General features: G+C 35.8%; 2 protein-coding genes across 2 annotated transcripts in view; one reads left to right on the top strand and one right to left on the bottom strand.

Annotated features, from left to right (window-relative positions):
• Positions 1–1111: 1111 nt before the first annotated feature.
• Positions 1112–4852, bottom strand: LOC141334878 (uncharacterized). The gene is made up of 4 exons (XM_073840102.1): positions 4468–4852; positions 3137–3200; positions 2465–2585; positions 1112–1639 (listed from the first exon to the last, which is right to left on the bottom strand). The coding sequence occupies exons 1-4, from the start codon at positions 4850–4852 to the stop codon at positions 1112–1114; spliced, it is 1098 nt and encodes a 365-aa protein (XP_073696203.1).
• A 1394-nt stretch (positions 4853–6246) lies between these two features.
• Positions 6247–24538, top strand: part of LOC141334877 (coiled-coil domain-containing protein 60-like) — a 35019-nt gene continuing 16727 nt past the window's right edge. Inside the window, exons 1-5 of the mRNA XM_073840101.1 lie at positions 6247–6462; positions 16661–16738; positions 18063–18136; positions 20325–20498; positions 21288–21413. Coding sequence (XP_073696202.1) covers positions 6247–6462; positions 16661–16738; positions 18063–18136; positions 20325–20498; positions 21288–21413 — 668 coding nt within the window. The remainder of the gene's footprint in view (positions 6463–16660; positions 16739–18062; positions 18137–20324; positions 20499–21287; positions 21414–24538) is intronic.

Below are 24538 nucleotides of genomic sequence, written 5' to 3'. Positions count from 1 at the left end.
CAAATGCTTGTGAAGAGTATGTTTGGGACTTTCTGTCCCTCTTATAAACCTTAACTTGTTTTGGCCCTGAGTTCAAACGCAAGCGCTGTTTAGATCATCTGAATGTTTATCATGTTGGACTATTTATATGAAGGGTCTTCTCTGAGAACTTGGCCTGAGCTCTTTCTCAAAGGCTGTTTATTGTCTCGTCTTCTTTTCTTTTCTTATTTGTGTGTTTTATTTCTTTATGTGTAGGGATGTATGCTATGCGTTTTTATAATAAATGAAATTTGCCAAAGCAATGCTTTTATTTATTACTCCTCTGCGCAAATCTCCAGAGTTAATAAACGAGCTGCGTTATTGATATAACGGATGTTATTTCTCCTACAGCTTTACACCTGTTTTCTTATCCCACTTATATAACCTCCTGATGTTTGCCGAGTAATAAATCAAGCATCATGCTCTCCTTTGTCTCACAATCCTCTGTCCTCTATCACATCTGGGTGTTCGCTTGGCAGATTGGCTGTGTGCTTATGGGAGCGACTCCATGGGAGTTGTCTCGGCACGGTGGCGGTAATTGGGTGACAGATTAGTGTGGAGATTATTCCGAACGCTTTGGCTCGCTTTCAATCTCCTCGACGAGGATGTGGAGAGAAAATATTGAAGAAAACGGTACTCCGCTGCTGATTAACTGATGTGTTTGCCCATTGGATTTTTCTCGGCAAATCGATCTGCGCCCTCTCGTTGTCTAATTTTCAGGGTTTGAGGTTAATGAATCACGAATATAACCATGCTCAAGAGGCGCCGGCATCATAACCATCCGAGTTAGATGAGAATTACACGACTGCATTTACTAGAGCTCAAAGGATGTAATGTGCAACTGCATATCAAATTCTCTCCAAGTCAACTATAGTACAGTAGCTGCCACACTGACAGATCTCTGTCTGTCGCCTTCATTTCTCAGCTTCCCCTGATTAATCACTCTTGTTATTGTAAATCACAGCAAGAAGCTTCACACAATCTTGCTCAGGTCTTTATTAGTGCTAAGAAGATGCATGTTACAGTAAATACGAAAATATTTACGGGAATTAAGAGGCTAAGGAAAGAGCAGGGGATGTTGCTTTCTTCTAGCCTACATTTTGCCAACATCCATTTCCCTTTGAAGCACCTGCTGAGGGGTGAACACCTCTTGGGTTTGCCCGAAGGTTGATTGCTCATCTTCTGTCACAGCAGGGTCTGTAAATCCTTCTTCACCCTCCAGTTCCTGAGGCCGTATGACCTCTGTCTGCTCTCCTTGCTCGGAGGTGATGGTGTCTGGCGTCTCTGGAGCCTGAGGCTTGTCTGCAGACTCATGGACTTCCTCTCCGTCTCCCTCGATGCCCTCAACTGCCTCTTGAAAAGCACCTTCTTTGTCCTCCTCTTTGAGTTCAGCAACCTGCTCTCTTCCAGACTCAATGGTATCTGGTGCAGCTTCTGAGATGGACTGGGGTTGTGGTTCAGATACAGTTTGCTGGTCTCGTTCGGTGAGCTGTGCACCCTCAGGAAGCTCAGCTGAGATTGAGGGTTCGGGTGTTTCTCCTTCAAACGATTCCGGTTTAGCTTCTGCTTCAACTAGGGGCTCGTCTCCATCTTGTTGTTTTCCTCCAATGGTTTCCTCCACCTGTGGCAAATGCGAAACAGTCTTCAAATGAAGTCAAGAGCTTAAATGCCACATCGAGACCCTAAAATGCCAGGGTCAGTGTACACAAAAATGATTAATTTTCTGGGTTGTGAAGAAAGGCCATACGTCCCCTGCGGGAAAATAAGCTTGCGTTTAATCTCTTTGTTGGTTATTAGAACAGTTATGAGGTTGGTAATTGGAATTGCTGGGTGATTAATTTATAAACTGACTTCAAATTTGGCATTTGACGTTTATGGGGCATTGTAGAATTGTATACCTCTAATTATTTCTGAATCCTTTTTGCTTTAATGTAAAACACATTTGCTTGGCTTAACAAGTTGAAAAAGACATGCAATGGGTAAACAATATGTGGCATTTCTAAAGCGAGACAAAATTATTTGAATGGCCAACAAAATAATTGAAATAATAGGTTTTGAGAACTTCTCGCATGTCTGTATTACACCCCAGTTTCCTCTGCAAACTTAAATTGCTGTCAGCTTTTTGCCAATAGACTGGCTATTATTACAGCTCCTGAGAGACAGTGAGGCTACTCTACCGGTGTCTACAAAACCAATTAGGTACCTCAGGATGGATGGGTAGTGTTTACCCTCGGATTTACCTGGAAAAGTTTTCAATAATGATAATAATGGTCCCATCTCACTATGAATGGCAGAAGGCACCACTTAAATGTAATGCTGGCATATTATAAACAAGTGCAATGCATTCCACACAGAACACTCTGTGTGGCTAATTTTGAGCTTCAATAAGTGAAGATGTTCAGACTGTATGACTGAAGATTAAACAGCTGTCAGAACTAATCAATACCTGGAAGGGGATATTGACATCAGCAGGGAGGGGAATGCTGGGTAATGGTGCTTCCACTGTAAGGATACCTTCGGCGGACAGACGCGACTGGAGATTTTCAGCATCAACACCACCTGGAAGTCTAAGGCAGTGGTGACAAAAAAAAATCTGTTAATTTGCTATTATTGATTGAAACTGCACACAGTGAAATGCTAAAACAGAATCAAACTGACAGTGAGTCTACCATTCAAAGGATTTTTTGAAATAAATTAATACTTTTATTCAGCAGGAAAACATTTAATTGATCAAGAGTGACAGTATATATTTTTACATGAAATTTCAAACTGCTTTTTAAAACTTTATGCATCAAAGAATCCTGACAAAATATCAAAAAATATTATGCAACACAACTGTTTTCATTCCACAACATTGAAATTGTAATAAATGTTTCTTGAGCAGCGATTGAGCATATTAGAATGACTTCTGAAGGATCATGTGACACTGAAGACTGGAGTAATGATGCTAAAAATTCAGCTTTGCATCACAGAAATAAGTTAATTTATAATATTTCACAAAGTTACTGTTTTACTGTATTTGTGATGAAATAAATACAGCCTTGAATATCATAAGAGACATAAAACATAAAAATATCTTACCAACCAAACATGCTTGAATGTACTTGTTAACACTTACGTGTATTTTCTTGTGAAACATCTAGCAACGTAGCCGTGCTCATCTTGTCTTTCCTCATGCTTTCCTATAGATCAAAGATGTTATCACAATATTGAGATGAATAACTTTAACTCGTAGAAGAGCATTTTATATATTTTGTGAATTATTTAGTAAATTGTTATAAATAGAATTCTAAATAAATAAATAGTTTCATTTTTAATTGATTACAGATTTATATATGAAGAGTTTGAAATGTTCTTCTAAAAGATTAAAATGATCTCACTCCTATGTTCAGTGATTTCACTTTAATTGCAATAAATAAGTTATTTCCATTGCCATTAAAGTTAAATGACTGAACATAAACAATAGAGGCTGAGAAAAATAATAATTTTCTAAGCAAATTTTAGACGGCACTTAGTGGCTTTTGCATCTAAACTCTTCATATCTATCTGGGCGTTTCCTCCAAAGAGGCAACTGAAGCAGTCGCCTCAAAAACTGGATGAGAAAAAATTCATAGTACAAAAATAAAACAACGCAAATATGACATAAAATGTGTATAAATCACTTGTTTTTCTAAAGTAAAACTGTTCAACAGCGAAACCACAAGGTAAAGTTACAGCAGGAGTCCACATCTCTCGCCTCACCTGACCCTTGTGTTGTGAGTTTGAGGGGGCGGGGTAATTGAGATGAATGGGGCAGAGGGAAAGTCACGTTCGATATGATTGGATTTGACTGATTATGATCGGCTGTGATTGGTTCATGCGATAAATCCCGCCTCTTGTGTTTGTGCGCTTTCCGCGTTCGTGAATCAGACAGTCTGAATTAATGGCAGATATGGGAAGACTAATTTAAAAAAGTAAGTGAACAACTCACACACTAAGATATAAACATATCTATAAACACGATGTTACTTCAAAATAAGACTTAAAATGGCATGAAAACATGATCTGTTTGAGTTTTTAGTGAATAATCAGCTTGATAAATTCAAAGTAACGTTAAATCTTCATGTCTGTTACCAATGTTTACCAAACTTTGATGACTGATGATCCGAAAATTAAAAAGAATAGCTGAACATATGTTCACAAATAAAATGTATAGCTTACATTGAGTTATTTTAATAAATGTAAAATGCTTAAAAACACTAACTTGATGAGACTGATACATGATGACTTTAAAACATTGAGTGATTACATTGTTAATGTAAACGTATAAAATAGAATATTTTTTTCAGATAGTGTAAGTAATGTTTATTTAACTAAGAAAACAATAAATGAGTAAATAAAAAAGTTTGTATGTATACATGTATGTCTATCCTCCAATGGATGCTACATAATAGTATTTATCACCCATACCTGCAATTACCAAAAATCCTTCCTGTATTTTGATCGTGATCTCTGAGGGAGCGAAGTGATTGACATCCAAGCTAATCTTCCACTTGCACATCTCACCAACCACTTCCGACACCCCTCCACTCATCTCCCTTTGCAGTGTAGACACGTGTTGTCCTGGGGCCTGAGTAAAAGGAGCGAACATGGGTGTGCGCAAGTACCCGGGCCAAGACGACGTCCCCAGCCTTCTGAAGATGCCTTCCATCCAGCTGAGGTCTTGAGGGTCCAATAACGGCGGCAGTCCGTAATGCTGGTTAAAGATTACACTGGGCCATCTGTAGCTCAGGGGATTCCAAGAAACATCATGACAATATTGAGGCCTGGATGACGACTTGATAGCTTCCGCCATAGTGAGAAAATCGAAAAAGTGTAAGGAAGAAAAAACGTGGATGGTCCAGCCAGAGAATGACTAAAGAAGTACTAACTAGGAAATACAAAAATGATACTGCAGCGCAATGAAAGCAAACCCGAATGTGTCCGGCAGACATGGCAGACGCTGTTTATATAGCGTCCTTGTGTTTTAGCACTTACTAAGCACTAACCGTGATGCGACCAGAAGAGAATGTAGGAATGGAGTGATGCCTAGGTGGTTCAATCTGCTGCTGGAGGGGTGGAGGGGCTCTATGGGAGATGCTAATTAAGGATATTTATAGATCTAAAAGGGAAGCAACAAATAGCTATTTGATGAGAACGAACAGCCTGAGTGAAGTCCTGCTTAGCCTTTGACAAGCAAAGAGCTCTTTATTGAACTGATCGTTAACAGTGTTGTAGAAACTATTAAAGTGTTGAGGTGTCTATGCAGAGGTTGTGAAGGCGGCTAAGTGCTTGTTAACTTTATTTCCTAGAATCTGAATGAAAGAGTGCACAGGGGACTTTCTTAATGGGCCCAGTGCAGCCAACTCACCCTTATTAATCTCAGTGCCGACTATAGAGGCGTACAGCTGACCGCACAATTATATTTGCTCAACACTTCATTGTTGTGTTCAGGTTCTTTTTAATATTTTCAAAATTGAGAGTCTGTACCTGGTGCCATGTGATTAAAGATATATATAATAGAATATTATTTCACTCCGTGTAATTATAAAGATGCTTGTTATTTTAAACCTACACAGCAGGGACTGAGCAATATCTGCAATGCACAACTGTGCTAATAATCCATCCAGCATGGCTTCAAATATTGTGGTCCGGACAGGTTTAGACTGGTTTTTAAATTGTCTTGTTACCACTGGAGACCAAATGGCCAACATTAGGCTGAGTCTGCACTGCGAAAACTGCTGCTGGTTTTATATAACTGAATAAAGCTGAACCGCTGTTTAAAAGTTGGTAAGATTTTATTAATGTTTGCGAAAGAAATATCTTATGCTGCATAGGCCTCATTTATGTGATCATCACAGTAAAAACAGTAATATTTTAAAAAATATCACAGTTTAAAATAACAATTTTGATAGATTTTAAATGTAATTTATTCCTGTGGTGGCAAAGAAACATTTCTTTCGGTTATTAATGTTGTAAAAAGTTGTGCTGCTTAATGTTTTTCCTGGAAACTGTAATACACTTCTTTGATGAATTAAAAAAAGTCCTTACTATCACTTTTGATAAATGTAATGCATCCATGCTGAATAAACATAATTTCTTTTAAAAACATACTAATCCTGGTCTTTTGAATGGTAGTGTATTGTGTATATATCCATTATAATTTCTATGGACTAATAATTGTTCTTCTCTCAACCCAAAACGGTGAAAATGGCAGTTCAGAGTGATGTCTCAGATTCTGGACCATGCATGATTGATAAACGGTATAAATGTGAGATGTTTTGGGAAAGGTTTTACTGCAGACAGGAACCACTGACCCGTAGAGTCTACAGTTCACTCAGACGGAGCTGTGCTGAGGATGTGTTGGAGCCACTTCACCTGGAACCGAAGAAACTCATCATGAATTATCTGGGACAAGTAGACAAGGTAGTGTGGTCTATGCAATCATAATCATATTAATAAGATCAGTTAATTGGAGCTTACAAAAGATAGTAGATAAAACAAAATAGGTCAGTGAAAGATAGTAGATAAAACAAAATAGGTCAGTGATTTTTTTATATTGCAACATTAAAAATCAAAGAAGTTTTTTGGTTCTGCTAATTTATGCTGTCTAAACCACAGAAATAATGTGCTGAAGCTGCTAAATGATATAGAAAATGGCTTAGTAAGCATGAAAGGGCGCAATAGTTTGACAAAGTAAAGTTAATAGGTGATAAATACGAGCAGTATTAATTAAGATATTAGCCTAATATTTCACCTACCTGACTGGAAATGATAAGAACAAACACAAATGTTGTCAAGATGCTTGCCCTGGAAATCCTGGTTCAGTTTGGCCAACACAATCACCTTCTGTTCCTCAGACAGTTTTTTGCAATGTTCTCATTGATTTGTTATAACTTTTGGGAGTCTATAGTACTCCAAATGTTTTTCCCAGTCTGACCGATTAGTACAGCCTAAAACATGACAATAATTGATCATTTTCAGCAGCAATAATCAGCGAAATGTGTGAGTTTTGTTTGGTTCAGTGGCATTGTTTACCTATTTGGCTGATTGATGACGCGTTGTGAAAACACTCCATTGTCTCCGTTGCATAGGCATGGTTATTGAAGGCTATTGACGTGTCTAATTGTTGAGTTGAGTTTGTTTGGATGCGCAGCCTTTGACCTGAACAACAAATGCTTTCGGTATCATTATTCTTCTCCCTTTTCAAGTTAAAGAGATAGTTCACCCAAAAATGAAAATTCTGTCATTAATTAAGAAGAAGATCAGGCCCTTTCTTTCGGAACATGCTTCACAACTCCTTGTTCAAGCTCTTGTTCTGTCCAGGCTGGACTATTGCAGTGCTCTTTTGGCAGGTCTTTCAGCCAGTTCTATCAAAACTTTACAATTAATCCAGAATGCGGCTGCAAGATTAATTTTGAATGAGGCGAAATAAACTCACACCTCTCTTCATGAATTTGCACTGGTTACCAGTAGCTGCTCGCATAAAATGTTTGCCTACAAAACCACCACTGGCTCTGCACCCCTTTACCTAAATTCATAACTTCAGATTTATGTGCCCTCTAGAAGCTTGCATTCTGCAAGTGAACGGCGCAATAGACAGCAACGCAACTACAACGTTCAAGGCCCAGAAAGGTAGTAAAGACATTGTCAAAACAGTACATGAGACATCAGTGGTTCAACTTTTATTTTATGAAGCTACAAGAATACTTGATGTGTGCAAAGAAAACTAAAATATTGACTTTATTCAACAATTTTTTAATTTCCGTGTCATTGTCCACCATTCACAAGAGTATTACGATGTATTGCATGTGCTGCTGACACATGAGCCGGTTTTCTCACAAGAGTATCAAGATGTATGCATGTGCTGCTGAAGCATGAGCCAGTGTTCTGATGTAGAACTCGGATATGCCTTGTTTATAAGCAGAGGAAGACGCACACTGTACATAAAACCTACCTGATCTCGTGATGAAAATGTATACCTTTGTGAAGTTATTGCAGGATGTCAAATACGTGAGATACAGAAATGAACACTAGAAGCTGTAAAACAGCAAGCAGTTGCAATTGTTTTCATACACAGATTATAGCTCCATATGTTTTGCTTTCTGAATGTAACAAGCTTGCTTGGCAGCTCAGCCGGCACGGAATTGGACTTAGGATGCGGAATCCTTGGGTACGAATCCCGTAAAAAAATGACTTACGATGAAAGAGCTATAAAGAGCTAAAGATTTATAGCGCTTATAACTGCTGATGTCACATGGACTATTTTAACAATATTCTTACTACCTTTCCGGGCCTTGAACGTGGTAGTTGTGTTTCTGTCTATAAAGGGTCAGAAAGTTCTCGAAATTCATCAAAAATATCTTAATTTGTGTTCCGAGGATTGAACGAAGGTCTTACGGGTTTGGAATGACATGAGGGTGAGTAATTAATAACAGAACTTTCTTTTTGGGTGAACTATCCATTTAAGCTTATTTAGTTTGCAATCATATCTATGTAAAATTAAATAATCACTTACATTTTATTTGTCTCTGATGCAAACCACTAGTGTATATCAACTCTGTAAAGCCTTACACATTAATTAACAATAAGGAATTATTTTTTCTTTAATGAAACAGTTTACTGAGCCTTTAAACAAAAAAGAAGAAAACAAGCTTACATCTATGTGAGCCTGGACCACAAAACCAGTCATAAGGGCCAATTTTCTGGAATTGAGCTTTATTACATAAATGGAAATCTTATTTATTCAGCAAGGATAGGACAATATTTGATTGAGATACAACTATTCAAAGAAATTCAAAATATTGAGAAAATCGCCTCTAAAGTTGTCTAAATTAAGTTCTTAGCAATGCATATTACCAATCAAAAATTACGTTTTTATATATTTACAGTAGAAAATTTACTAAATATCTTAATGGAGCATGATCTTTACATAATATCCTAATGATTTTGGGCCTAAAAGAAAAATAATTTTGACCCATAAAATGTAGTTTTGGCTATTGCTACAAATATACCTGTGCTACTTAAGACTGGTTTTGTGGTACAGGGTCACACATGTTTTTGGTTGAATATCATATTTGAGACATATACGTGATATATGTAAATATATAGCTCATATTCAAGTAGAAAAAACACCCTAATTTCTTTTAAGAGGCACAAACTGATGTTTTAAATATGTTATTTAATACCAGATAACTTTATAACTTCATAATAAAACGTTCTATTAACATTATTGGCAGACTGTTTGTTATTAAGTTTGAGGAAACCTTGTCAGAACGTTAACTAAAGTTCCAAGAGCATTCCCTGTTAGCTGGGAGCCCTTTAAAATCTTAACTACTATACCTTCCATTGACTCTGATGTGATTAGTGTGAACTTTTTCTCCCATGGCACACTGTCCAGACTTTCCTCAACTCCGTAGGCCATACACATCTGTCTTGCTCCTTGAACTAAAGTACTCCAATTACTCTTAATGGACAAGGATACGGAGCAAATTAATGACACTGACAGCATCACCTGTGATAAGGGCATCACCCTTTCCTACTTTCACTTCTTTTCTCTTGTGCTGAGACAGAACGTTCCATAGAGGTTTTTAACTTTAACAGTGAAGGATGCTCTCCAGTCCTGCTGAGGAGTTCAGCACGACTCCGAGTTTCTCCCAGTGGCTTTACATAACCAACGCAGACGTAATGAATGAGACACAGAGGCTGTCATTTGAAACACAATTACTCCTGTGAAGTGGGCCAGAGCAGTGCCATCACTTTCTATAACTGCATGCCTTAAAGAGTTACACAACACATGCTGATCTGCACAGAGCCTAGTGCTTTACGGGAATTCACAATGTCAAATAAGTGCCTGCGCCTTGAGCTTTGAATTATTATCATTATACTGTATGTTTAGACATGTACGGGCAGGTTCCTTTTGTGTGTTCTTAGTATGTAAAGTGACGGGAGGAGAGTTTTTTTATTAGATAGCATGGCAACGGTAATGTAAGGAATGTGGTTATGCAGTTATAAGTATTGCTTAATATTTCTATCATGCTTTTGCTCTTAAACTATTCTCCCAGATGATCTGTTTAACATTCTAGTTGCATAATCAGTTGTTGTACACATTCCTTTTGCGTCGAAACAGAGTAGCGTGAGGCTTCTCCAAGGATAGACTAAACAAATGTCCTTTGTGCTCCTGTGGTGTGCTTTTATTTGCCACCTGTGTGCTCATTTCTCAAAAGCAATGAAGCAAACGTATGCACATTTGTATTTGCTTAAGGAGTATTTTGATGCGTTCTAGAGGGAGTATTGTAAGATACTGTTGTTGTTTTTTTAAAGCATGAACTTTTTAAGAGTGTAGTGTGGGGGAAGCTGCTTTAGTTAGACATTATACTCATAAGTAATTCAGTAAAGCTGCCCTTTTGAAAATAGTTCGCAGGAAGTATAATGAGGCAGTATCTTCTTTAATGTTTAGCTATCAGATGCTGCCAAATTTTGCAGTCTGAAGAGTGTTTGTTTATCTGGCACAAAACAATAAGGATCTAAATTAGGGTGACGGCAATAATCAATTATATAAATAAATACAGATAATGTAACTAGAAAACCTTTTAAAAGGCTGTATTTCCCCCTTTAATTGATCTCCAGTGGTATTTTTAAACTAAACTTTTTAAACATATGTCATCTTTTATGAAAAATCTTACATTGATTGAACAAAAGAAAAACAAACAAAAAAATATATATATATACAGTAGTCAACATTCGAAGTGGATCAAAAAAGTTCATCAAAAGTTGTCCTAAGATAAGAACAGGTATTCTTTTTGGTTTTAGGACAAATTTGATGAAAGGTTTTGATCCACTTCGAATGTTGACTACTGTATATATATATATATATATATATACATACAGTCAAGCCCAAAATTATTCATACCCCTGGCAAATTCTGACTTAAAGTTACTTTTATTCAACAAGCATGTTTTTTTTTACCAGAAATGACACAGGCTTCTTCCAAAGATAATAAGACGATGTACAAGAGGCATCATTGTGGAAAAAAAAATATATATCTCAGCTTTAATTTACATTTGAACAAAAAGTGGCATGTCCAAAATTATTCATACCCTTTGCAAATTGTCACAGTCTATGGGAAAATCCAAAGTTCTATACCATTCCAAACAGTCCAAGCTGTTCTAAAGCATCCTAATTACCCTGATTCATTGGGAACAGCTGTTTTAATCAACTCAGTATTATTAAAAAAAATACAAGACATTCCGCACTGTTAAAAATCTCAGAGGTCAGAAGCCAAAAGTGACACCTGTGCCGGCCAGGAGGATAGTGAGAGAGGTAAAAAAAAGAATCCAAGGATCAGCACCAAGGCCATCCTGATGAATCTGGGCTCTGCTGGTGGCAACATCTCAAGGCAGACAGTCCAACGGACACTGAACACCGCTGGGTTCCACAGACGCAGACCAAGGAGGACACCACTTCTCCAGATAAGGCACACAAAAGCCTGCTTGGCCTTTGCAAATGCTCATCTGGACAAAGAAGACGACTGGTCTTCTGTTTTATGGTCAGATGAAACAAAAATTGAATTGTTTGGCCACAATGATGTAGCCTTCATTTGGCGTAAAAAAGGAGAAGCCTTCAACCCTAAGAACACAATACCCACTGTCAAACATGGTGGTGGAAACCTAATGTTTTGTTTTTCAGCCGGTGGACCAGGAACTTAATCACAGTAAACGGCACCATGAAAAAGGAGCAATACATCAAAATTCTCAACAACAACATCAGGCAGTCTGCAGAGAAACTTGGCCTTGGGCACCAGTGGACATTTCAGCACGACAACGACCCAAAACACACAGCAAAAGTGATGAAGAAATGTTAGCAGACAAAAACATTAACGTTTTGCAGTGGCCCAGCCAGAGTCCTGACTTAAATCCAATTGAGAATCCTAAAAGAGTTGGAGCTCATCGCTAAAGATGAATGGGCAAAAATACCAGTGGAGACATGCAAAAAGCTGATCAGCAATTATAGGAAGTGTTTGATTGCTGTAATAGCCAATAAAGGCTTTTCTATTGACTATTGAGAAAGGTATGAAAAATTTTGGACATGCCACTTTTTGTTCAAATGTAAATAAAAGCTGAGAAATATTTTTTTCCACAGTGATGCCTCTTGTACATCTTAATATCTTTTGGGAGAAGCCTGTGTCATTTCCAGTCAAAAAAAAAAAAAAAAAAAAACTTGCTGGTTGAATAAAAGTAACTTTAAGTCAGAATTTTCCAGGGGTATCAATAATTTCGGGCTTGACTGTATGTGTGTATATATACAAAGTCCATCTTTGCACTGCAGAGGCTGCACAGAGTTGCATCTGATGTGGCATTTAGATATATTTTTACAGACTTTTTAATAATACAAATGCATCATGTTATGAGATTAATGTTTTATTTATACAATCCTGAATACAGAAACAAGACATGCTTAAAAATTAAATATGACTAAACAGTGGTGGAGCAAGTATAAGGCATGGGGCAAAAAATGGCACTAAATTGGACAAAAATGCTCCTGCACAATCAAATTAAATCTATTACGTCTGTTGTTAACAAAGTGAAAATTAATTGAAAATGTAATGCAGTAGCCAATCAGAAGCGTTCAGACGAGTAATCGCTGAAATTCATCAGTTTTGTTGTGTGCGCACAACTCTTGAATTCTCTCATCATAAACAGCAAAGCGCAGATTTACATAAGGGATTCATTTCACAGTGTAGACAGCTTCAGTAATTAAATTATAAATTAGTTTTTGTTTTTTTTTGAGAGTGCTTAAACTCATGATAGATCAAAGTTAGTGATAATATATATAACTTTATTTCAGACACACATTTGGTTCATAGATAAAAAATAAAAATATAGAAAAAGTACAATACTTTAAATGACATAACATTACAATAAAATTCATGAAAGACTAAAAAGCCAGTGTTTCCAAAGGCCAGACATATATCTGTAACAGCTTTTCTTAGGACTGGTTAGTGCCAGTATAATTCCATTTTCAGATTTGTCCAAACGACACATAAATGTAAACATTAATTGCCTTAATAAGGCTCCACAGGTGGGAACACCAGAGTTCACAAAAAGCTGACTACCACTGTGCCATCTTGGGACACGAAGGAGGAGCCTCATGGCATCATTATAGGCTACAGTGAGTCTCCGCAGGCTACTGTTCTTATATCGCCACCACAAATGTGCTGTGTACATAGGGGTACAGTAGGATCTGAATAAAAAACATTTAACATCCGATGAGCACATGCTAAATTTTCGCAGCAACATATTGGCTTGGGCATATAATTGCAACACTGTCTGTACAGATCTCTGTCGTCACTCATGTCATCTGTTATGATATGGCCCAGATAATGTCGCTGTATAATATAATTTATTCACTGTTTAAATAACTGGAAATTAAACATTATAAAATTAATATCTAATGTTTTTATTAATGATGTTAAATACAAATTCAGTCCCCTGAAGCATACATGACACCCATGTCTGGTTCTTTCCTAAAAAGAGGAGTTTATGATGTTTGTATTTAATATATTTGGCTGCTTTTAGCCTTACCCTGAAGTTGGTTCACCCTCCACCTATGTATTTAAGCAATCAAAAACAAACTGATTCAACTTATTCAAACTTATCAACAATATACAGTGCCTTGCAAAAGTATTCATACCCCTTCATTTTTTCCACATTTTGTTTTGTTGAAGCATTATGTTAAACTGCTTTAAATTAGTTTTTCCCCCACATCAATTTACACTCCATACACCATAATAATGACAAAGCAAAAACCAGATTTGCAAATTTTACAAATGTATTAAAAATAAAATAAGTACATTTCATAAGTATTCATACCCTTAACTCTGTACATAGTTGGAGCACCTTTACAGCCTCAAGTCTTTTTGGGTATGATGTGTCAAGCTTTGCACATCTGCATTTGGCAATTATCTGCCATTCTTTGCCTCAACTTTTCACCTCTCAAGCTCTGTCAGCTTGGATGGGGGCTGGCAGACATTTTCTAGAGTCCTAGTTGTTCCAATCGTCTTCCATTATGGATAATGGAGGCTACATGCTTCTGTGATCCTTTAATGCAGCAGATTTTTTTCTGAACTCTTCCCTAGATCATTGCCTTAACGCAAGTCTGTCACTGAGCTCTACAAGCAGTTATCTTGACCTCACCCTGCTGAAAAAAACAGCTAAAACCAGCCTAGGCTGGTTGGCTGGTCTTAGCTGGTTTAAGCTGGAAATGGCTGGTTTTAGCTGGTCTCCCAGCCTGGCCAGGCTGGTCAGGCTGGTTTTAGCTGGTGGTTTCCCAGCCTGACCAGCTAAGACCAGCCTGACCAGCCTGACCAGCCTGGCCAGGCTGGAAAAATGGCCAAAACCCCTCTAAAACCAGCCTGCCTCCCAGCTATGACCAGCTAAAACCAGGCTGGTTGACCAGCTAAAACCAGCCAACCAGCCTAGGCTGGTTTTAGCTGGTTTTTTCACCAGGGCAGGACTTAGTTTTTACTCTGATATGCATTTTCAGCTGTTAGACCTTTACTGAGAGGTGTGTGCCTTTCTAAATCATACTCATCCAAATGAATTTGCCACAGTTTAACTCCACTCGAAGTGTAGTAACATCTAGAAGCAATATGAATGCTCCTGAGCTAAATTTCGAGTGTCCCAGAAAAGGGTATGAATACTTATGCAACGGGATCTTTTCAGTTTTTTATTTTTAATAAATTTGCACAAATGTTAAAAACCTATTTTTTGCTTTGCCATTATGGAGTAGGGAGTGTAGATTGATGTGGGGAAAAAGTAATTTTAAAGTAGTTTAACATAAGGCAGCAACATAACAAAATGTAAAAAAAAAAAAAAAAATGAAGGGGTATGAATACTTTCGCAAGGCACTGTACTTGATCCTTGATCCATCCTCTCTTTTAGAACTCAATTTACAGAATCAAGATCAATATTCACTGTTTGTAAACATTCACCTTATAATTATAAACTGATAAATAAAAGCCAAACCTTTTGTATACAAATGTGAGTTTTTGCACATTATTTTGTTAACTTCTAGCCCTTCTCATAGTTCAGTCTCACTGATTTAAAATCCTGTTCAACTAAGCTATATGTTAAAAATCTAATGTATTCTGATTTGGTATTATTGTGTCAGCATAATCCATAACCTCATTGATTATGGTCCTGTTGAAAGTATTATGTCATTTTTAGTAACCAAGCATTGTCAACGTGAAGTCGGTTTTGTCTTTTAAGGTAACAGTTCTTTAAACTGTGTTTAAATGCGGCTCATATGTTGTGGCTTTAGGCCCAGTAGGGGTAGAGCAGTGAAGGCAGAGATTTCTGGCATGTCTGGCTCAGACACAAGCAGATTTACTGCAAATGAGATCATCTATCAGCAGGGGAGAGGGAGGATGTGGACAAGGGCATGGAGGACATGAGTGAGGGAGCGGCCGGAGCAGAGACCTCTGCCCGAGAAAAGGCATATTCTTTCAGCCTCTGTCTCTAAAGTCTGTCTCTTTTTCTACCTCTTTTCCAGAATTATGAGATGGAACTGACCTGTGGTATTTCATAGCGGAGGGAGCTGGCATTCAGAAACCCATGCACTTTAACAGTGAACTGAAGCTTATTTATGAATTGCTGATTTTATTTTATTTCGGGGCATTTGCCTTTATTTTACAAGATAATAGAGATTGAGAAAAGGGAGCACCTTGACTATTACACATTATACAGTATAATGAATAGTCTGAGACTCCATAATGCTAATTTCTGTTTAACATCATTATATACACTTTATAGGACACACTATAATAAAGGCACAGCGAAATGTGACGGTTTTTATAATGGGTTTATGTGAAGTTTGATTTAATTTCACTTAATTTGAAAGGTTTTTTTTAATGTTTTGCAAAAGTTCTGGCCTTTTAAATGTTTAAAATAATGGCACAAATTTTACTCTAATGTTGAATATCTTTATTTACTTATGTTATCTCCAGAAATTGATTTAAAAATCCATTTATCAGAGTCATTATTATCAGTATTGGTGATACTGACTTCCATTCATAGAAAAAAATGCTATTAAACAAATATTTAAAATATACCCTTTTTAAATTTTTATAGTTAATGTGAAAAATGTGTATTTTATTCTGAATTTTAACGTTTGGAGCGGTCAATTAAAATAAAAAATGTGTGATAAATTTTTTTAACTGACATTTGCAATTTATTTATAATATTTATTAATTTATTTAAATATCGAAACATTAAATAAAGAAAAAATACTATAAATTCTGCACTATTTCTAGAATAAATAAGATACTCAAATTGATTTTCAGTTTGCTTTTATGTTTAGAATATCATGTTTTTATCATTAAATTAGAAAATACATGAGAAAATCAAATATTATGTAATGAGCTTACTGCTGTGCAGCATCTCTGACAAAGCCTGAGAACATTTAGATCTTCATTATCACTAAGGAGGGAAAAACTTTAAGCACTTTGCCTGTAATGAACTTCTGTTATGTTGTAAGGATTTTGTGGGCCGTACTTTAATTCTCATTTCTATGCAACTGTGCTGGCAGTAAAATCATCCTGAAATGACTTGTGTTTTTCTGCTAGGCACTGAATGAGAAGATCTCTGAAGTTGATGACAATCCCGTTCACGAAACCCCTCCACATTCTTCGCAGGAAAATGAGGTGTGAGGCTTTATCTGCAACGCTCTCACACATAGTCAATGATTATATCTCCACACACTGCTCCTGTTTCTGCAGCTGAGTGAAAAGTATGAGACGGCACATGGCATAGGTGCAAACGAACGTGTTAATTTAAGTCAGCTGATTCATTGTGCGAATAGGTGCAGGCTCTATGTGGAATGTCTCATTTGGAGAATTGTGCCCATCTCTAACCGATCAGGTTCAAGGGGTCATTTCAGGATTGCTTGCCTATTTTGCATTTATGAATTGCTGTTTAAATATTTGAACTTTAAAGGGCTAAACAGTAAGGATGACCAGAGTTTTGGCATTGTTGTGTTGTCATTTGATGATCATTTACATTGGTTTATATGCATTAGAAAAACAGAAATTAAAAAAAAAAAAAAAAAAGAAAAACAGAAAATATTTTATGCCAATTTTGCTGATTTAACTATGTCAACAAGGTAAAGTTATATAGAAAAAGTGTATTTATGAATTGATAGCTGTCATAAAGTCATGTCTAGATATTTAGCTCATTTAGCACAACAGCGCATTGAAAAGATTTTGCAAAATAAGATTTAACATTTATATTTTTGCATATTGCAGCAACATTGATAATAATTTAAAAATGTTTCTTGAGCACCAAATCTTCAAATTCAATGATTTCTAAAGGATCTTGCGACTACTAATGGAGTAATGCATGGTGAAAATTCAACATTGCCAACAGAACAAATTACATTTTAAAATGCATGAAAAAAAAACTTACTTTAAAGTGTAATAACTGTTTTAATCAAATAAACACATTGATAATACATAAAAAAAAAAATCTTACACTACTGCTCAAAAGATTTCAAGAGTTTAAATGTTTTTTAAAGAAGTCTCTTCTGCCCACCAAGCTTGCATTTATTTGATCTAAAGTACAGCAAAACTTTAGATCAAATAACTGTGACTGGAGTAATGATGCTAAAAAAAAATCTGCTTTAAAATCACAGGAAAAAATTATATTTGAAAATATATTCAAAGAGAAAATAGCTATTTTAAAAAGTAAAAATATTTAAAAATTGTACTGTTTTTGCTGTACTAGGGATCAAATAATTGCAGGGTTGGTGAGCAGAATAGACTTTAAAAAACTTTAAAAAAAATTTTACTGTTCAAAAACTTTTGACTGGTAGTGTATTTATAATTTAAAAAATGATATATAATTATTGTAAAAAATAGCATTTTTGTTAAAAAAAAAATTATATATAATATGTCAAGTCTTCTTTATAGATGCTTCTGAAACGTTCTTTGGTTCCATTCTCATTGTGTTTTTTTTTTTTTTTTCTTATAGAAATTGGTACCAAAGTGGCCCTGGTCGTGGAAAAGAGAGGACACGGTTCTTCGAAAGCACTTATGCCGCACAAGGTTAGGATTCCTACTGTGCGCTAATTATTGTTTATGTCTGCATCAATATGCTGTTGCAGTTTATCTCCAGTGAGCGGCATTCCACAGATGTTGTAGTTAAGCACTGCCAAATCACTGGATTGCCTACTGCATGAAAAATGAATATGTATGTTTTCAGAAAATGTGATTATGATTTTAGATCGGTTTAATGACTCTACAAATCCCAAAACAGCATACATATTTCTTGTATCACCCAAAAATGGAAAATCTTTTTACTCAGCCTTATGTTCTTCCAAACCTGTGTGATTTTTCATTTGTGACCCTGGACCACAAAACCAGTCGTAATAGCACAGGTAGATTTGTAACAATTTTTCTTTTATGCCAAAAATCATTAGGATATTAGTGAAGATCATGTTCCATGAAGATATTTTGTAAATTTCCTACTGTAAATATATAAAAACATAACTTTTGATTAACAATATGCATTGCTAAGTGCTTCATTTGGAAAACTTTAAAAGGTTATTTTCTCAATGTTTAGATTTTTTTGCACCCTCAGATTCCAGATATTCATATAGTTGTTTGTCAGCCACATATTGTCCTATCATAACAAACCATGCATCAATGGAAAGCTTCTTTATTAGCTTTCAGATGATGTATTAATCTCATCAAAGTATCTTTTTGAAAGTCATTCAGATTTTAAATAACTTGAGGGTTTTCATATTTGTCTGTAATGCATTGAAATAAGTTTGTCTAGGAATAGGGGCAGTTGTTCTATGCATTTTTATTGCATTGATCAGTTAATCAAATCATTATGAGAGAAGATTTTAAATTAAGACAACCACAAGAGAGCACAACACTCTCCAGAAAATGAAATTCTGAAGTCATAATGCCAGCACAGCTCTGATTAATTATAAAGCACAATAAGAAATTCATATGTGACCCTGGACCACAAAACCAGTCTTAAGTCGCTGGGGTATATTTGTAGCAATAGCCAAAAATACATTGCATGGGTCAAAATTTTTGATTTTTCTTTTATGCCAAAAATCATTAAGAAATTAAGTGAAGTTCATGTTCCATGAAGATTTTTTGTAAAATTCATACTGTAAACATATCAAAATGTAATTTTTGATTTGTAATATGCATTGTTAAGAACCTAATTTGGACAACTTTAAAGGTGATTTTCTCAGTCTTTTTGATTTTTTTGCATCCTCAGATTTCTGATTTCAAATAGATGTATCTCAGTCAAATATTGTCCTATCCTAACAAACCATACATCAATAGAAAGCTTATTTATTGAGCTTTCATATGATGTATAAATCTCAGTTTTGTCAAATTTAACCTTATGACTGGTTTTGTGGTCCAGGGTCACATATGTAACCAGAAATTTCAATGATAAACTGTGTGTTCTTGCAGTAAGGCCTATTATTATCTGTTCTTCCTCTCCACCCCACTCTTGCCGTCTGCGTCTTGCCCAGCGGCTATGGTTTCAACCTGGCAGGCATCACCGATGGCATTTTGTTTGTGAGGGAATTTAACACAGTCTCACCACAGGCAAGAGAGCTGTGTGTGTCTCTCTCACCCTCTTTCTCTCCATCTCTTTCTGCGCATCACAAAATGGTTGACATTTATGACAGACACGACCGTAGCCAAGCGTGTTGAAATATTCATTCTCATGAAGACTGGCATTTTTTGAAAGGAAAAATGCAATTATTGTGGCCACCTTCAATGAAACACAGTCGCAAGAGGATAAGGTCGTCACTCTTGCGTATATCAAGAGCTTTTTGTTCAATATTGCTTCACTTCTTATCTTTGCTTTTGGCCTTGATAAAATATGTAGCTGATGTACTAAATTTCAAAACAAGATCTCATAGTTCTCACTGGTTCTGACAAAAACCCAAAAGATTGGTGCATTGTCTTTTGAATGATATTTGAAAAAATATGAACTCTGTGACCAACAAATGTGTATGATATGATGTTTTGTTCATCTACTGAATCTAGAAAACATGAGAAAAGTAAAATCCTCTCATATTTTACTCACCTTCAAGTTGTTCTAAACATTGGTGAATTCTTCTGCAAAACACAAAATAAGATATTGTGATGGTCCCCATTGACTCCCATAGTATTATTCTCCATACTATAGAAGTCAATGGGGACCAGCAACTATCTGGCCACCCATATTCTTCAAAATATCTTTTTTTATGTTCAACAGGCAGCACATTCTTGCAGTGAAGCAGGGTCGTAGCTACTTTCACCTCCTCCAGAAGGAAGAGCAGGAAGCGCAGGATAAGCAGCGGAGAGAAAGACAGAGAAGGGAGCAATTGAGACGTACCAAACTACGACCTCCCACTCTCTCCGATTCAGATGAGGACAGTGATACTGAGAGGTGCTGAAATGCGAGACAATGACAAAAAGATATTTTCATTAGCTAGCTTTATTTTTGCAAATGCAATGCATGTTTGCAGGGTGAATTTGTGCAAATTGGGCTTTATGGCATTTAAATAGACTCAAAAGTCGCGCGCACGAAAAACCACGAGCACGCGAATGAAGCAAGCATGCAAAACAGACCCGCTCCTAAACAGTATTTAGGAGCGGAAATGAATACTGGCACAAGCCCCTGCTGCCTAGTGCGCGCAACTGCACATGAGCGCTCGCGCGACTATTCAACACGCGCTCGCTCGCTCGAATTGACTTTTGACACTTTGAGGGCAGGGCAATGACTTTTGTCTTCCCACCTGTGATTGGTCATTTGTAAAACCCAATCAACTACAATCTGCCGGCTCCCCAAAGATATTATTTGTTATTACTCTGACCCTGCCAACAAATCTAAAGAATATATTTTCAACTTTTTTATTTTGTTTGGCAAATTCTTCATACATAAGCAAAAATGTATGGGCTCAATTCCCACTCTTTCACATTTTTCAGGTTTTTGGAAATATATATATAAAAAAATATTCCTGTTAACTCTGATTAGGTTTAGATAGCTTTCCTTCATTGCTCTTACATTATTATTATTTTTAATTATTATATATGTTTTTTTATTATTCTAAGCAACATACCCCCTTACTGTATTTTATTTCTCCTCTTCTTCTATCTTCTTTACATTGTTAATGTTCTCCTGCATCTACGATTTTTCCATTCACACAAACTAAACCAAACATTGCTGTTTTGTCAGGTGGTGTGATGTTGTGGCAACATCCTTTGCAGAATGGAAACCCAACAGGAGGAAAATGCGGGCTGCTCGTCCATTTACCCCCATTCACAGATCATTGATCTCAACACCTCCTCACCTACTACCAGGGTAAGATCACTCAACCCTTTCTTGTGCTCCGTTTTGCCGTTTACAAAAATCCATATTTTGATTTAGCATTTTTTTCATGATTTTAGTGATTTTTTTTTTTACATTTATTTTATGAGTGTTACTCTAAATGTCATATAAAAACAAACCAAACTGTCACTGGCCACTGTACTCTTCCTCTTTAAGTCAAAACAAGCTCCTTGAGTACCAGATTTTTTGCCATAATTCAACAATCTATCTACATGTGATTAAAGCCTCCTGATAACTTCTGAGTGTCACATTTTTACACGGAAGGTTGGAATACTGCCACATCGCATCAGATAAGCTCCCATTTTTTCCTGACATTAAAATTTAGTTCACACAGACATAAAAATGCATTAAACAAAATAGAAAAACAAGAAAATAATGCCTTTCTCTGCTGGAATGAGCCACGGCAATCTGTGAGAGTTTTCACCGTGAGGGTTTCAGCTTCCAGAAAAACAGAATTCATTCAACCATCAGTCTCGCCCAGCAGGATAGAGCGATTACCCTCTGACTAGAAGGATCTAATGCAGCAAAATGAAAAGAAAAAATAAACATGGCTCATTTACAGTGTCTTTTGATGGAATGGAATGTCATGCTGGAGTCAAAGTACATCTTCGATGCATCATTACTCCTTTGATAACCTATTTGCATTTTCTGCCTGCACTTGAAAAACATTTTTGCTTTTGATGGAGATTATACTGTATTTACCTCTCGCAGTCTGTAGGAGAGGTGTAGACTAATAGCTTTGATATTTTGTTATCTAATGTATTTACATTGATATTTTCTGTAAATGTATCTAAAAGTGAACAGATACTTTTTGGAAGGCACTCTACTACACATACACACTTTTGATGTTAAAGTTTTTGAACAGTTAGATTTTTTAAGAAAGCTCTTCTTCTCACCAAGTCTGCGTGGTATAATGTATAATGTTACAAAAGCTTTTTATTTCAGATAAATGCTGATCTTTGGATCTTTCTATTCATCAAAGAATCCTGAAAAAATCTCAACTGTTATATTAATATTAATATTAATAATACTAATAATAAATGTTTCTTGAACAGCAAATCAGAATATTAGAATGATTTCTGTAGGATTATTTGACTGGAGTAATGATGCTTAAAATTCAGCTTTAAAATCACAGGAATAAATTAGGTTTTAAAATATATTCAAATAGAAAACAATTATTTTAAATAGTAAAACTATTTCAAAGTTTTACTGAACTTTGGATCAAATAAATGCAGGCTTGGTGAGCAGAAGAGACTGTTTAAAAACTTTTGATCTGCTGAGCTAAAACTGTGATGCATTGCATATGGAATTATTTCTCAGGCAGATTATTTTGATATGAATGCACCACCATTAAAAAAGTTAGGGTACATTTTTTTTAAAAAGAAAAAATATTTTTTATTCAGAAAGTATGCATTAAGTTAATCAAAGTGACAGTAAAGACATTTATACTGCTAAATTATATTTATAAACCAAATATTTTAGATAAATGCAGGTCTGAACTTTCTATTCATCATGAAATCCTGAAAATAAATACAACATAATGGTTTCCACAAAAATATTAAAATGACTTCTGAAGGATTGTGTGTCACTAAAGTATTGGCTGCTGAAAATTCAGCTTTGCTTCGCCTTGCACAGGAATGAATTATATTTAAAATATATTCAGAAAGTTGTTTTAATTTTTTATGTTTTACGTGATTACTTTTTCTACTGTATTTTATTGTAGATTTTACTGCAGTTTTAGGGAGTATTAAAAACTTCTTTCAGAAATATTAAAAATCTTGAACTCATTTATTACCTACAAGTTATAAAATGAGTCTCACAATATGACTAGATCTTTTTAAACATTTTTAAATAAATATTTAAAATATTGTAAATGGAGCAAGTTGTCTTAGTAGAAAACTTTTAAGTAATAAAAATTCTTTTACTGAAACAAACATAAAAGAATGGAACAATACTGTATATAAAACATATTAATAAAGTAAAACAGTTATGAAACACAAAACAGTTCTTTGACACATTTACCCTGGATATCATTCATGAAATATACTACACACAGTTAAAAATGTTGGTACAGATCTGTTTTCATTATACAGTTGACCTTTGTATTAATGCATCTCAGTATGATTGTATTATGTCCTATATAAGTACCGTTTTGTGACTTTAAATGAAGATCTTATTATTGACAACTTCCCCAAGTGCCTGGTCACTTCTGCTTAAATGTGGCATTTATAGGAATCCTGTTCCATCACCTTTATGTGTTTTGAGCCGGATATTAATCCACGTATCACATTGTGGCTAACTAACCTGTATAGGTGGCAGGATGTCAAGAAGCTTGTTGTCTGCCAACAGTGAGTAGGTGGATGTCTTTCACTGGAGGCCTGATTAAACATCTTAACCTTGATGTTTGAACAGAAAGCAGAGAGGAAAGCGATGGCTCTACTTCATGTTGAAAAGAAAGTAAGAGGAATTAATTTAGACACGGAAATGACCTTGAGATGTTAGCTTGGAAGAAATGAGCCGAAGCACAGTCAGGGTAAATTTCTCTCTCTCCTTCTCACAATGTTCCTTTTTTCCATCAGATTTTTCTTTCATCTTTAAACAGGAGATTAAACACTGAAGCTGTAAAGATTGGATTTGATTCTCACAGTCTTTACAGACAATGCCCCCAAAGTGTGACTATAGTTGTGTTCACACAAAAGACACTAATAAAGTAAACTCTGTTGATACCATAAAAAAAGTCCTGACAAAAGGAGCTGACTCTTATGGAGCACATCTTTTTTTTATTATTACGGCTCGTAGAAAAAAATAGATTTCTTTATATAAATAATTGCTGGATGAAAGATTTGCTAGACAGCCTCGATAGCAAAGTTCTGATGTTTGCTGTCAAGAGGGGTTTCAAGCTATACAAAGCTTTTGATTATGTATCTGATGTGATTCGTACACCATGTTTTTTTTTTAACCATGAAAAGAAAGCTGTCAGGCTCTCTGTGGGAATAGCAAGTTTTAGGCCTTCTGTTGTACATCAACTTGTTAACTAAGCAATTACACAGGATTTCAAAGCCGAACATTGTTGTTGACACAAGGTTACATGTTGCGCC

The sequence above is a fragment of the Garra rufa genome, chromosome 5 (assembly GCF_049309525.1).
Source record: "Garra rufa chromosome 5, GarRuf1.0, whole genome shotgun sequence".
NCBI lineage: Eukaryota > Metazoa > Chordata > Actinopteri > Cypriniformes > Cyprinidae > Garra > Garra rufa.
This window is presented reverse-complemented; position numbering and strand designations above follow the sequence as displayed.